The sequence below is a fragment of the Heliangelus exortis genome, chromosome 1, assembly GCF_036169615.1.
Source record: "Heliangelus exortis chromosome 1, bHelExo1.hap1, whole genome shotgun sequence".
Taxonomy (NCBI): domain Eukaryota; kingdom Metazoa; phylum Chordata; class Aves; order Apodiformes; family Trochilidae; genus Heliangelus; species Heliangelus exortis.
The window spans coordinates 168130329-168145407 of record NC_092422.1 but is presented as its reverse complement, the minus strand read 5'-3'; the positions used below and the strand labels follow the sequence as shown (position 1 = coordinate 168145407).

The following is a 15079-nucleotide window of genomic DNA, read 5'->3' as shown; positions in this document are numbered from 1 at the left end:
AGACAAGTCATTCTTAGGAATGACTATTAGCCACCGAATAGCACAGAAAGAGAAAGATTTAGTGGACTGAATGCAGAAAAGGAAAATGGGCGTAGCTGGTGCCACCAAAACAGATTAACAATAAATGCAGTGCTGAAACATAAGACCCGTTCACTATAAAGTATCTGACCTGCAGCTGAGGTCTGAGCATGAACTGTCCAACTGTTCCAATCACACAGAGCTGAGAAAAGAGTTTGTATCTTAGAGGTTACATAGGTGCAGCACCTAACCCCATGAGCCAGGAGTGAGGATGAGAACATCCACTCAGATGAATACCAAAGTCCACAAATCTCAGAGCTGTAAGTTTTGGCTGTATTTATCTCTGTGGGATGATCCCATTCACTCCCTTGAATGACTACAGACCTCTCTCAGCCTTGGCTGCTGCAAGTGGAGGTAAAGAAACAGTTCTGCTGAACAGATCTGTGCCTGCTCTCTGGTATCTTCATATAATACACATACTTAAGAAAACACATTGCTCAAAGAAACAAGCCCAAGATGAGAAGTGGGGCTTACAGCATATAACAACAGTGAAAAATCAAGCAACTAGCAACCCTTGGAGTTTGGAGAAATGTCTGACTGAAATTTCAACTATAGTATCTTAGGTTTGTCTCCACAGCAAGGATTGTAAGGTGAGCTGGCATTTGTTATTCTGGTGACATTAATTATCAACAAACCCCACAATATTTTAAACTTTTTTCCACATTTTTTTTTCTTGCAAAAACTATGTACTTTATTTCTCCCCTGATTTATTCACACAGAAAACTTATTTTTTCTGAAAACACATCTCATCAGAAAAGTATTTTACAGAAATCCCAGTCTATAGCAAAAATTATTGGTTTTAGCCCTTAAATACACTATTTTCCACTGACAGTTTACAAGATCTGCTGCTGCTTCCCAGATGGTTACATTATCCCACTATACCTGATTCTTAAAATCCATCCAAAATTTTTAAACTTAGTGTGTATATATATCACACACACACATAACAAATTCTTTTGGATTAACTATCTCCATGAATTACATTCATGAGGTATTCCAGCTATGCAATGATTTTTAAAGAAATCCATACATCAGGTATTTTTGCTTTTATTTCCATATCAATAAAAGTCTTAAAAGTCTTGCTCTGAGAATGTCTCTCCTGTTTCACCAACTATTCTTTGGAGGTGGGTTGTTCTGGGGTTTTTTTGCTCAGATGTGCATCACCAACTCCAGCAGATGAATTTCCATATATTACCATGTAAATTACACTGCTAAAACCTACATCACTTCATTATACAGAGTCCATCATTCTGAGCCAGGTGTAAGCTGAAGATGGATACAGGTAAGGAGAGTCTGTATACCAGTTGGCTTGTAACTAATTTGTTTACACATAATAGTCTAGACGTTTCCTGTCCATAATACTACTAGCTTACTACTCCTTTTAATTAAGTCCTCCATGCTTCAGTGAAGATCTGTGTGATATCAGAAGAGTTGTCTGATGTTTATTCCTACTCAAGGTCTTTGTGTTTACTATCAATGGAGTCAATTGCTACCTATAGACTACTGTCAGACCTAAGCACTCAGAATGTATAAAATGAGTAAGCAAAGAAATTTTCAGATACTTCAGCAGAAGCCCAACAAACAAATATAATTAATCTTTGCAGTAAGTCTAGGATCAACAAAGTACAATTTGATCAGATCAAAGAAATTTGACTAGAAAGCAAATTGTAGTAAAAGTTTTCTATTCTAATATTAATTCTACATAGTTAATAATACTAATAATATAGAATTAATTCGGGAACTGTTGAAATTCAAGAATATATTTTCTTTCTTCTCCAAGACATTGAAATGTTAGGCTGCCTTTTCAAGCAAGATACTACTAATATCACATATTAAAGGTCACTGAGTTCTACTGGTGTGTGCACCATGAGATGTACAAAACCCAGTTCTCTTTCAAATTGCCTGCATACTAGTAGATTGCACATGGCAAGAAGATATTCCATTAGCAAGTGCATGTGCTCAGGAAGAGCTGTTTGCTTATTCACTTGAGAGTCTTCAATGTTATTAGATTTGCATCTGCTTGAATTTTGGGGAAGGACAGATACAAGGACTCCTAGAGCAGTCCAGAGAGCAAAATCCACTAATCAGACACCCAACCTGAAGAAAAATTATATTGTTATGAAAAAAACTCATGTGAAACCTAAGCTTAAAATGTTGATACTAGAATTCCATATGCCTTAAAGGGTTTGTTTCTGTACTCATCACAGTAATAGTGCTGCAATTGCCAAGTATAAATTTATTTAGAATGCTGGCAATAATTAATAACAATTAGTAGTCACCATATCTTAATTCCATTAACACCAACAGAAACTTGCTGGCTGAGCTTGAAAGGAGCTGTCCCTTAGAAAAGAACAGATGACAATTTGTCCAATTAATTGCTGTTCTTTCTTACATCTCTCAGAGGTAATGACTGTAATTAGCTCTTCACTTCCTAGAGAAAACTGGTTTCACTGCAGTAATTGCATAAAATAGGTTTTTGTATTCTAATATAAAAGAAATGCTCTGATGTTGGCAAATTAGAGTCAAGTCAATTGAACTAAAGGTTACACATGAAGTTTTATATAAAGATGAACTTCCTTTCTTTTCAGTGAGTGACTGAAAAACAGGTTAAACATTATAACACCAGCTGCATGCATAGAATTTAATCAAGCAAAGCTTCCACTGGCAACTTCAAATAACTTTTCCTAATCTTGCAAAGGAGAAAGAAACCTTTTGAGATTTTTTATCAGGTAAGTTGTTATGCATTGAGACAATATGTTCAAATTCCTCCCTACTAGTGTCTTACCAAATTCAGAAAAAGGAAAAAAAATAGCAATCTATAAAAATCAAAAGTTACAGGGGGAAATTTAGTAATTGAATGATATATAGCATGCTATTGTACACAGAAATGAGACTAGGTATTTTCTAAGTTATCTTTGAACCTATAAAAGGATTAAAAAATAAAAAATGAACATTGGTCTCACAGTCCCTGAAGCTCCCAAAGCACAGTACTATTTAAAGCAGCTCAACTTAACAAACCAACCATACTTGAGATAATGGTCATATTTGAGCATGTCAAAAATCTCTGAAATATTTATTCTCACAGTCGCCTGGCAGGTAAGAAAGTATTTCTATTTGCTGGTGGTGATCTGAGACACAGAAGCCAGACTAGAACAGCAAAGAACCTTATTTCTGGTAATTTCTTAAACTACACACAAATTCAAAACCAAATCTATCAAATTCTCTCTGATGACTTTGGATTATAGTAGTCTCCACCATTATTTCTATTTCTGTCAAGGTTCGGTAACTGCCATGATTGTATCTTGACTAATTAGATATTCATGACTCTTACAGACAGCCCGAAACAGGTTATATCCTCAGAGGATACAGCTCAAGACTTGCATTCAAAAACAACCTGATGGATGAGGAAGTAGTGAGCTGACCTCTCATTACCTAAACACTCTATACCAAACAAACTAGTGAGAGGGATGTAGGAAGTCCAGCTTTTTCTTTTTTATGTGTCAAATAATTCTATCCATACCTCATCCACCCTGGTAAAATGCGACATATTAGGCTAAAAATGAGAAGAGAGGTCCCAGTTTTTAGCACTGAACAGATGGCAGTATTCTGAATTATGTTAAAATAGGCAAGACAGACTATCAGTGTGAGTTATGTGTGGTTAGGACACTTAGGGGAATAGATGAAGAGGAACTGATAGATACTTCCATAGTTTGCCTGAAACACACAACATACAAGTACTTCCTGGAAAGACAATCCTAGTCCAAAGACTTCCTCTGAGAGGCAATATTTAATATATCTCCCTATACCTATGTCAATTGTACTTAATCAGCTCTGATTCAGTGAAATAGACTCAACAAGGCAAACTGGGGAAAACACACTTTTGGTATGTCTTGTTTCCAGGAAATTCATCTTTGGAGCTCCACTGAGGAAAAAACCCAACCTGTTATGCACCATCTGAAATTTTCTACCAGAAGGGAAGATGAAAACTTTCCCTTGAGGTCTTCCACCTATTTTTATCCAACATGTCATTTGCAAAATTTTAAACAGACATCCTATGTTATTTATGTCACGACATTACAGGAGTAGGAGAACCTGCAGGTAAAGCCAGATGGATATTCTTCACACAGTCAAAACGGTGCAAGTAGAGTAAAGCACAGATCTTTCTCACCTGCTTCAATGATTCTGCCACATACAAGCACCAAGAAACATGTGAAGGCTTACCATTCCCACACCACAAGCTGTTCCATCAGCCAAAGGCATGTGCTGAGTACGGCAACCCTTGTGAATTCCTTCTGTGCTTGTGCACCATAAGCGTTTGCATTGTTTCTAGAAAGAAAACAAGATTAGCTCTGTTGTACCTGTAACATTTCACACTTTAGTTGATAGATTTCTAATGTTTTCACATGTTATGTGTTTGCTAGTACACATAGTGTTTGCTATGTGTAGCATAGCAAACACATGCCTAGTGTTTGCTAGGAGTACTATGGTTTTTCACAGATAAAACCCAAAACACAAAGAAAACATGAAAAATGGATTTTGCAGAGGGCCAGGCAGAAATGTAGAATATTTGCAACTTCTCTCATTAGCAGTAACTGATAGATTTCCAGTTCTGTAGATAAGTTGATAAATTAGTGATTGCAGCTATACTACGCAGCACAGTTTGACTACAGTCCCCAGATAATATAATAACTGGAATTATTTTTGAAAATACAGTGACTAGAAAACTATGAAGAAAGCCTCCTTTTCTAATTGTTAAAAGACTCTTAATGGACAAATAACATTTGTGGCCTACAAAATTTACAAAGTATTCTTTAGTAACATCATCTTCAGGTCTCTGAATGTTCCTTTGCTTTTCTGTATTTCCATAGAGCCTGACTCTCACTAAACAACACTACCTCACCAACAGCTTCACTTAATTCAGTCTGGTTTTAAATTTTCTCCTTTAAAAAGCTCCAGCAAGCTATACAGTGCTAGTAGAGATATTAGACAAGTTATTCCAAAATCTACCTGTGTGATATCTCAACTGTAATGAAAGAAGGCACAATTTTAAACTGCTATTTAGGTTGTATTTCAGTGATAACATCAAGTTTTCAAAATACAACTTAAATTTATTAATCAGCTCAACTTTCCTTTACAGATCCCAATTTTGACTATCTGACAAAGCAGAGGTACCAAATATTTGTAACAAAGACATGAAAAAAACAAGTTAGTTATAAATTTTTAAAAAACACTGAAAAAAGCAGATAAGGGAGACCTGTTAATGTAAGATAGGGGCTATAAAGTGAAAACATTTTTAAGAACTGTTGGAATAATTCCCTTTTGGTATTTACAGGAAGTATTAATTTACACAGCTTTAGATCTTTTAAAGGAATTATCACATTCACAGGTGGGCAAATCCAAATTAATGAATCTTACCTTTTAATTCTATATATTTTTATATTCATTTGTATTTTTATTTTTAATTCTATATGGAGCTGCAATGCTCTCCAAAGAACTCTTCCCCCTCCAATAGAACAGAACCTGAATTTTGACACATTTCAGGATAAAATTCCTCTGAAACCAGAAGTCCTGAGATTTCATTTCTAAGCCTACCTTTCAGTAATTTTTTTGGTATAGATTTAGCATGACTTTGTGTGCTGTTCACTCACCAGATATGGGCACACTTGAGACCCAAGACCAAACATAAGTTCACACTGCTTGTTGACATCATACATTGACCCAGGCAGCTGAGAGGAAAGATCATATATTCTTCCACTAGGTTTGTCTAGGAGACATTCACCATAACCAGTACTGTTGTAAAAACAGGAACAAAATGTGAATAAATCACTCCCAATTAACTCATTGGGAGCCTACTCACACAACCCTTACACATTCATCTCAGTGGACTTAAGTGTTTTCATGCCTACCTGCCTATATATGACTTTAATTAAAGTAACTAAATACACCAGATCACTTGACTTTCCTTTATTGGATTTTACGTTATCTCCAACAAAGCTTAAGGTTTTGTGGGGTTTTTTTTTTAATTTCTTGAAGTCATTTCTCATTTTCACAGGAAAATTCTTATTTCTTACAGGAAAAAAGATGGTGCTGCCTAAATTATACCTACCACTTATTTAAAAAAAAATGCTGACAATAAAGTGTGTCTATTCTGGACTTCTAAAATCCCACTGGAGATTCTTTCAATAGGCAACACCACTACATTAAAAAAATATATAATTTCTTAGCTGTACATTTTAAGTGCAACTTTAACAAAGCCATGAATCATCCAAAGTATTAAGTATGTGTTGTTTTTCTGGAGGACCTGCAAATCAGTGTGTAAACATAACAACAACACAAAGGAAGAATTTAACCAGTACTTTTAAGATACTTCTCAAAGACATGAAAGAGAAAAACATAACATTTAGAATTCTATTGATACTTACTCAAGAAATTCAGTGATATATTTTTGACTGCATTTTGACCATGTCCATGGGCTTGTATGGTAATTTAAAGTTGGAGCCATCACATGGTATTGATGTTTAATTCCAGCTTCTTTACATTTAAAGCTGTCATCATGAGGGACATTAAACCTAAAAAGCAAAACAGAAACTCCAAAACAAATTCAGCAATACTTAATTGAAATTCTCTTTGTTGCAGCAGTAAATGCTTGAGCTTGGAGTTTGAAAATGCCTTATAATTGAACAGGACTCACTTAATATGACTACCTGACATTATGGCAACAGTTATCTTTAAAATGCTTCACAATATTCTCTTATTCAAGATGTCCCTAACCATTAAGAAGCTGGGCACAGTAAGAATTTTACCAAAAGTCCAGTGCTTTGTAAGTGTGCCACTTTATAAGAACAACCCTTCCCCTCAATTGAACATATATACCATCACTAGACTCCCTATAACATATTACCCTGATATTCAGATAGTAAAATAAAATATTTTCATCTCCTCTTATTGTTCTGTATAAAGTATTTCTCTTTGTGTTGCTCGACTGTAGTCTGACAGAATCAAAAGGAAGAATATTACTGTTTTATATTAACCTTTGTCTTTTGTTAAAGGTAAATTCCTATCAAGGCTAGAATGCAGTTGGAAGTACCAGCACTATGGTGCACAACTAAGATACTGTCCCAGTGTCCCAACATATTACAAAAGGACAGAACACAGCTGTATGTCCAGTACTTCCCATAATTCAGAATACCAGCCACATTATAAAATTTGTGATTCCTCTGCCACTGGGTCCTGGGCAGAGCTGGTTCTGGCTCACTGCAAGAGTCAACAAGAACGACTCTTCTATAATGGCAGAGCAGACATCTTAGGAACATAGAGCCTACAACTGGAAATTGGTCATATTTGAAAGGAAATTTTTAAAAAATATAAACCTGCTGGGAGGTAGGTACTTACACATGTCCAAGTTCATGTGCTATAGTAAAAGCAGCACTCAGTCCATTTTCTTCACTTATAGAACAGCTGCGTAGAGGGTCACACATGGTTCCCAGCTCTGCTAAACCTGCAAAATTGAATCCTTATATAAAAGCTTTACAGAATGAATTTTTCATGTAGGAGTGACTCAATAAACAAATACTGTGGCACCCAAGATGAAAGTCATGCTTCAACTATGAAACAAGCTTACACAAAAAGAACAACCTCCTGGCAACGAAGTATGGGCCAGGGCTGAAAATAATTGAGAAGCTGATTTATTTATTTATTTATTTATTTATCCTGTGTGACTTAAATTTTGCATTTATTTTCCAATTTTTTCTTTATTGGTTTTATCCACACAGCAAAATTGTCTTGTGAGAGTTTCTGTTAAAAAATCATAATGATTTAAAAAAAAAATAACTCACCAAGAGTATCACACTTCTCTCTAGCTCTGCATATATCTTCCCTTGAAGAAAAAGATATTAAATTATTACAGCAAATAAGAACATTTTTATGGTATTTCACTGTTACTATATTAATTGTAGCTACTGCAAATCTATATTCTAATTCTGATTCTAAATTTTTAATCTTACAATCCATTCAAAAAATTTGCTTTCTAGTGAATTCACCAGATTTAAGTTCACAGTATTCCTTTCTATCTAGCTTGCAAAGAACAAAAATTCAAATACTGTGTTATTTCTCTACAATGCAGAAGGTAGATCAGGCATGAAATGCTGCTGCAGAACATGCAGATTGCAGCATACTTGAAACTACTTTATGTAGTGAACAATTTGCCAAAACAGCATTAAATTCAGGACAAATATCAAAGAGCTTGAAGTGCTGGAATGTGTCCAACCTGGACATGAATGTGTACAAATGGGAGAAAAAAAAAATGAAAAGAAACAACAAAAGAGAACATATTTCAGAGCATGACCACCAGAACCTTCACTGATGTGACTGGTGTGCAGGAAGAACATATAGCAATGTTTAATTATTTGCCATTTGTAAGCGTTGGGTAGGTCCAATTATGCCTGGAATTTCAGAAGTTGACATTCACTTGATCCTTGAATTAGTACCATTTGTACAAGACTCTACCCCTATCACATATGTGTACAATGGTTAAAGACTTTGTTTCCCTGTGACAGTTTCAGGTCTAAGTAATTTCCATCATCTTTAATGGAAGAGTCATCAGAGGGTTAGGCAACAACAGAACACTGTCAGAATAATTGTTCATGTATAGAAAATCAGTGGTTTAGGAAGTGCAAGATAGTCTGTATTAATTTCAATTACACGTGAACAATGTCAGTAGAATCATCAAAATGATGATGTAAAAAAGAAAGTGAAGCATTTGTCTCACCTTGCTCAGCAATTATGGCTATTTCAGATACTGTACCTAGTGATAAGAACAGCAGTATCATGATGAGAAGGGTGAGCATCATCCAAAGTGTTTTGTGCTTGCTGCCATAAGCAAAAATTACGAAGGGTGGTAGCTGCATTAAAAGTGATAGCTGGTCCTTCCTAAACACATGGCCAAAAAAAAAAAAAAAAGCCAAACAAAGAAACAAGGGTTTTAATATTCATGCACTTGCACTTATCACTCTGTCATCTGTGCTCCTAATCTGCAAAACAATGACTGTGCATTTGAAGGAGGCCAGCAGGACTCCATATAATAAATGACTCAGGCAGACTTGTTTGTAGGATCAGATCTAAGTTTAGCCACAAGTCAACAGTCATGAGCATGAATCACACGTTAAATATTAAAAATATAGTGGTACTTATGATGAATAAATACCAATACATTTACATGAAAAGGGTACACACCTTACAGACTTAAAACATTCAAGCTGCTAGCGCTGAAAACCCTGTACCAAACCCTTTTTAAAACCTGCCATTTTCCTATCATGTTTCCATGTATGTATATGTTTCCATGTTTTTATACCACTACTTTGAGTAATTATACCATAAGCTTTCATATTGCATCTGATTTGTATTCATTTAGGTCAATGGGAAGAATAGAGATGGGGAAATAGGGGCACTAAATTAAGGCTCTGCAGTTTACCTTAGGTTTGACATTTCATCTCCTATTTTAAAACAAAACTGGACAGTGTTAAGAAAATATATTGTATTGCAAACTAAAATATTTTAAAATTTGGAATTACAATGTAAATTCACATATTTTAATTCTTTATTAGAAAGAAATCTTGTAAATACTTATTTTTCCTACCTGTTCATTGTGAATTACAATTAATTTTACAATAACTATATTTATAAGATTTCCAATACTTGAATCTTTATAAATTGCTGCAACCTAAGGAGAAAAAAGTCAAATTATTAGAATATTAGACTCATCTGATAAACCATATCTCTTTGTCATGCAAACAAGCTATCAAAGAAAAACAAGCTGCTATTCAACAGATGTCTCATGCATCCATCTGTATCTTTCTACCCAAGGATACGGTGACAAAACCCAAACGGTTACCCAATTTTTAAACTGAGATTCTTCCCCAAAATAGCTCATGTTCACTATAAATAAAAAGAGTAGAAAATGTACACATGCTGTTTTTGCAGTACTAATATCCACATAATAAATAGCTAACTAAAATAGCCTTCTTAAATGAAAAAAATGCAGTTTTTAATATACAAATAGCTGTAATTTTATATTCATTTCCAGACACTTAAACACCACATTGAAATGCCACTGTAAAAAGGACACTTCTTATACACTACTAAACCTGTAATTTATTGTTAAAATATCAACAAAAGAGCAAATTAATGTCTTTGCAACTGTCACAAACATAAGCTGTTTTACACACATGATGTATAGTTTAGAATGTTTTAGAAAGCAATTTTGAATCAAAAAGGTTTTGCCCTTGTTTTTAATGGAACTTGGGCTGAGTTCTAAATCTTGTATTGAAAATATATGTGACAAATACAAAGGTTTATTTCCTCATTCATACAAGGTTGTATGTGCATACCCAACAGATACTTTTTATGTAATCTTGCAGCCAGTTAGTAAAACTCATGAGTCAATTCACTATGCCCCAGTAAACCACTTTGAAAGCTATTATTCCTAAAAGCAGTAAAAAGGTCTATTCAGTTTCAGTAACAGCTTCAGATGTCGCATCCACATGGATTCTACAATTTGGCTTAAAGTAGTTGTTGAATGACAGCCTTATCCAAACAAGAGATGCCACCAAACACACAAGTACAGGCTTTCCTCCCTCCTGCCTTCAGCTAAGGCTGCAAGGCTATAGAAATAACAGGATCAAGAAACTGATCCAGCTGGAAAGCAATGTATTTCTTGGTAGGTTGTTGGGTTTTTTTTATTTTAATCATGCTGTATTTATCACTGTGATCTCACTCCTGGTGCAGCCTCTCCAACACAGGTGCTGACCCAGGGAAAGAAGCAAAAAACCAGCCTTCTTTCCAAAGAAGCCTACACTTAGAAATGGATCAAACTGCTTATGAAACCACAGCCTTGCTGTCTATGAATCCAGCATACCAAGAAATTCTTCTAAAATCTGGAACAGACAGAGAACTGGCCCCCACTAACTCATACCCCTTTCTCTAAATTGGAGAGAGCACAATGCACAGCTTTGTCCTTCCTTCTTTTGTTCATACACAAGTTGGAAATGGAGGATTTGGTGAGGGCAGAGAAGGAGCCTGAGTTTCAGATCCATGTGGAGAACAAGTTTCAGAGCAGCACAGGTATTGTCTGCTACCTTCCATATGGATTCCATTCTTGGTTAGTGAGCAGTAAGTGCCCCATTACTCCGAGGTGGGAATAAGAAGCATTTCTCATGTACTCTCTGAGGAGTTCAATTTAGCACAGACACATCCAGAACACCTTTGCCAAAGAATGGGTGCCTCTAAAAGCTCAAGCACTTCATGGGCAGAAGGGGTTATCTACATTTGAATGGAATAAACTACCATTTTGCTACTATCAAAACTACTTTTAAATTGCCACAAACTATCAAGCTACTAATTTAATCTTTATAATTTGAGATGCATTTAGATAAACCAAGATCAAATATTTCTGGATATTTATCCTCATCATGAAATACAATCAACAGTCAAGATATACTCCTAAATGAATCGTTCATTGTCTTAGAATAACACAGTTGTCACATTCATCTCAGTTCATGTAACTAACAGTAAGGTAGATGTCTAAATTCCTTCAACAGTCAGTGGAAATGGGATGAACTGTACGTAGACATGCATATCTGAAACACATACGTAGATATATATAGGTTCACACAAGACAGTGAGATAAATCAGTTCATTTCTTCATCCCTTTACTACGGAGAGAGGAGAGATGTCTAATTTTCAGATGCATGGAACTTAGGGAGATTAACTGCAGCCAAACAATTTCAAGCTTTATTTCTCCTTATCAAAAAAGAAACAGAAGACAGAAGATATTTCATTCAAAAATTCTGTTAGAGAAGAATTTGAAACAAGATCTGTGAGAATCTTTGACCTATACTGTGAATATTTTTGTCCTGAGGACTGAATCCCTTACCACTGATAAGCTGGATAGATATCAGGTGGAATAGGCAAAGAGTTCCTTGGAAAAAATCTCCTCCTGTTGAGCATACACTATCTTTTGAAGCTGTCTGGCAACAAGACCTCTCTTTCTTTTCTCATTTGTTACTCACAACTATGGCACCAGGACAACACAAATATTCATATCCCTTGAAAGAAGTACAATAACACTTTCTCGTTCACATGTCTTTTACAGACTCCAGTCTCTTATTTATCAGTGTAGTGCTGAAAGGATACTCAGAATCTGGAGACTTCTTAATTTCTTCCATTGTCATATCCTGATTCTGTTATATGCTCTTTGTAAGACCCCAGAGTTGCCTGAAGGCATGAGATAAAGAAATCATGAAAGGATTTATTGCTTTGCTGAGAGAATAAAACAGAGTTGAGTCATTTCTGCTATATTCCTATATACAAAATGAGCACCAGGTATCTTAGAGCAAAGCCTTTGTCATAACTAAACAGTACTGAGGCAGATCAGTACAGGGACAGATCTTAAACACTGTGCTACTTAAGAGAAAGTCAGAAAAGTACTAGTCTAAGCATTAGCTATCTAATTAATATCTACAGTTATCATCCACTAGGTAATAATAGTAGTAAAGAGCTTTAATAGCAGCAGTGAAGTCTAAATACGGGCAAGTATGTGCCTGTCTACATACTGCAAAATTTCATAGTCATAGAATCATTTAGACTGGAAAAGACCTTCAAGGTCATTGCATCCAATTGTTAACCTAACACTGCCAATTCCACCACAAAACATGTCCCTAAGCACCATATTTGAATGTCTTTCCAGTATCTCCAGGGATGCTGACTCCACTACTTCCCTGGCCAGCCTATTACAATACATGACAATCCTTTTGGTGAAGAATTCTTCCCTACTATCCCACCTAAACTTCCCTGCTGCCATTTCATCTTGTCCTATCACTTGTTACATGGGAGAAGAGACCAACCCCACCTCACTAAAACCTTTCATGAAGACATAGAGAGTGATGAGGTCTTCCTCTCAGCCTCCCTGTCACCAGGCTCAGCTTCTAATACCATTTTATAATGGTAAAATTATATCATTATCTCTCACTGCAAGCTAAATGAGGTGAAGTGATGCTGTCTCAATCCTCTCCTTGAAAGCAGAGCTGCCCCCCTGCTGTGCTCCAGCTCCAGCACTCAGGTGAGGGGGCTGCCAGCCAAGTTCATGAGCTGAGCTCACAGCACAGCCTGGACACGTCAAGGTTCCTTTTCAGAAAGGCAAAATTACAAAAAGTTCTTGCTGCAAGCAGACGAAGAACAGACCAGAAAAGTTTTCTACTGCCAAACTAACTACATAAAAAGTACATTTCTTTAAAGTATGTCAGTAAACGGGTACTTGATTCAGCAAGTGAGGGCAGTATCTCAAGCTGTATCATGGAACCAAATTTTATTTTATTTTTTTTGGTGCTTTTACAGTAAAGTTCAGTGTCTTAATGAATTATTTCAGTTGCTAAGATCAAGCCTTCATGAAAGGGACTTTGAACTGTCACAACATAATGTGACTAAGACACAGTCCTCTATCTACTAAATATACTAAGGCAGTATCTAATGCCTGCTCTGCTGATGCAGTGCTTGGAGGAACAAGAACAAATGTTGTGAGTTAAAAAAAGAAAAAGTATGTGTTTGGTTCTCATATTAAATAATGCCATTCTTTATTGTATTTCAGCACAGAAGTTTTAATAAAGCCCTATGGTAAAGGTATTCCTTGTACTTATAAATAAATATTTCAATCAGAACTAGTAAATATTTCTAAGACACAGCATAAATACTGTGACTACTCATCTGGCCAAGATTTACAGTTCTAAAGAAATGAAAAAATGCATTTGGGTTCCAGTTCAATGGGATTACTTGCATGCTGAGAGTTAAGACTTTTATGGTTAAATTGGATGAGTGACAAGACACTTAAAATCCTAAAAATATTTAGCACTTATTTCAGTTCCTGTTTTCCACTCATAAAACAGTATCCTATAGCAATGAGTTCAGTTTGGTGGCATGTTTTTGGGGGGGCTTTTTGGTTGTTTTGTTGGGGGGTTTTCTTTATTTGTTTGGGATTTTTTAGCATCAACAAGAAAAGAAAAATGGGCCAGGGTTGCAAAGATTGCTCTGGAATCTAGATGTCTGTGTTTCATTAAAATGAAATGGGATTTATATGCTTAAACTTTTTAGGTTTCTTTAAAATCCAAGCCAAAACTGAATATCCTTAAAACATTCATAATTATTAAAAGAGTATAGTATAATGCTTTATTCATTTAAAATGCCTGTAAATAGAGAAGTTGCTTGACCAGACACAAGTACCAGTTAAATTTAATAATCAAAGCTATCTGTATAATGGCAGAAAGGATAAAATTTAATATTTTAATTTCTCCCCTTTATGGGTAATAAGATTAATAATGGTTGTGTTTCAAACACTAATAGGCTGCAGGTCAGAAGATTCTCCCCCCTGCACACTGATGAATTCACAGATTATATCACAGAGTGATAGTCACTTGTTTTCCTACTCCTCACATCTATTACTCGCTTTCTACAAAACAACTATTAAGGAAAAGGAGAAGCAAGAGCAAAGAGAATAATGGAGACTATCTTGATATGCACTGTTTGATTTGCTTGACAAACAAATATACATGTGATCAAAAAGTTGTCCAGATGACTTCCAAAGGTCCCTTATAATTTAAGTTATTCTGTGATTCTATACAGTTGGCAAGATAGCATAGTAGATAAAAGATATATAATAAAATACTAAGTTTTCAGTGAGATTTAACACTGTTACCTCAAAGCCAGCAATAACTGCCATAAGCCCTACTTCTATAGCACAAATAGGTAAGCACAGGAAAAAAATTCACAAGCTTTTTAGCAAAGAACTGGTATTTTTTCATTCATGCATGTGTATGTTAAATGCTAGATCTTAAGAACAGTTCATATGCATTCTCTTGAGCAGAAACTATACAATGCATATCCTATTTACCTAAACAAGAATTGCAGTATAAGGAGAAGTAATTGGATGTACAACTACAGATGCAGGAACATCTTA

At 35.4% G+C, this 15079-nt stretch overlaps 1 protein-coding gene across 2 annotated transcripts in view; it reads right to left on the bottom strand.

Moving 5' to 3' along the window:
* Nucleotides 1-15079, bottom strand: part of ADAMTS20 (ADAM metallopeptidase with thrombospondin type 1 motif 20) — an 84776-nt gene that overhangs the window by 51079 nt on the left and 18618 nt on the right. For both annotated transcript variants that reach the window (XM_071733576.1, XM_071733577.1), the window contains exons 5-11: nt 9713-9796; nt 8882-9006; nt 7914-7954; nt 7471-7576; nt 6501-6647; nt 5727-5868; nt 4300-4404 (exon numbers count right to left, since the gene is read on the bottom strand). In XM_071733576.1, coding sequence (XP_071589677.1) covers nt 4300-4404; nt 5727-5868; nt 6501-6647; nt 7471-7576; nt 7914-7954; nt 8882-9006; nt 9713-9796 — 750 coding nt within the window. The remainder of the gene's footprint in view (nt 1-4299; nt 4405-5726; nt 5869-6500; nt 6648-7470; nt 7577-7913; nt 7955-8881; nt 9007-9712; nt 9797-15079) is intronic.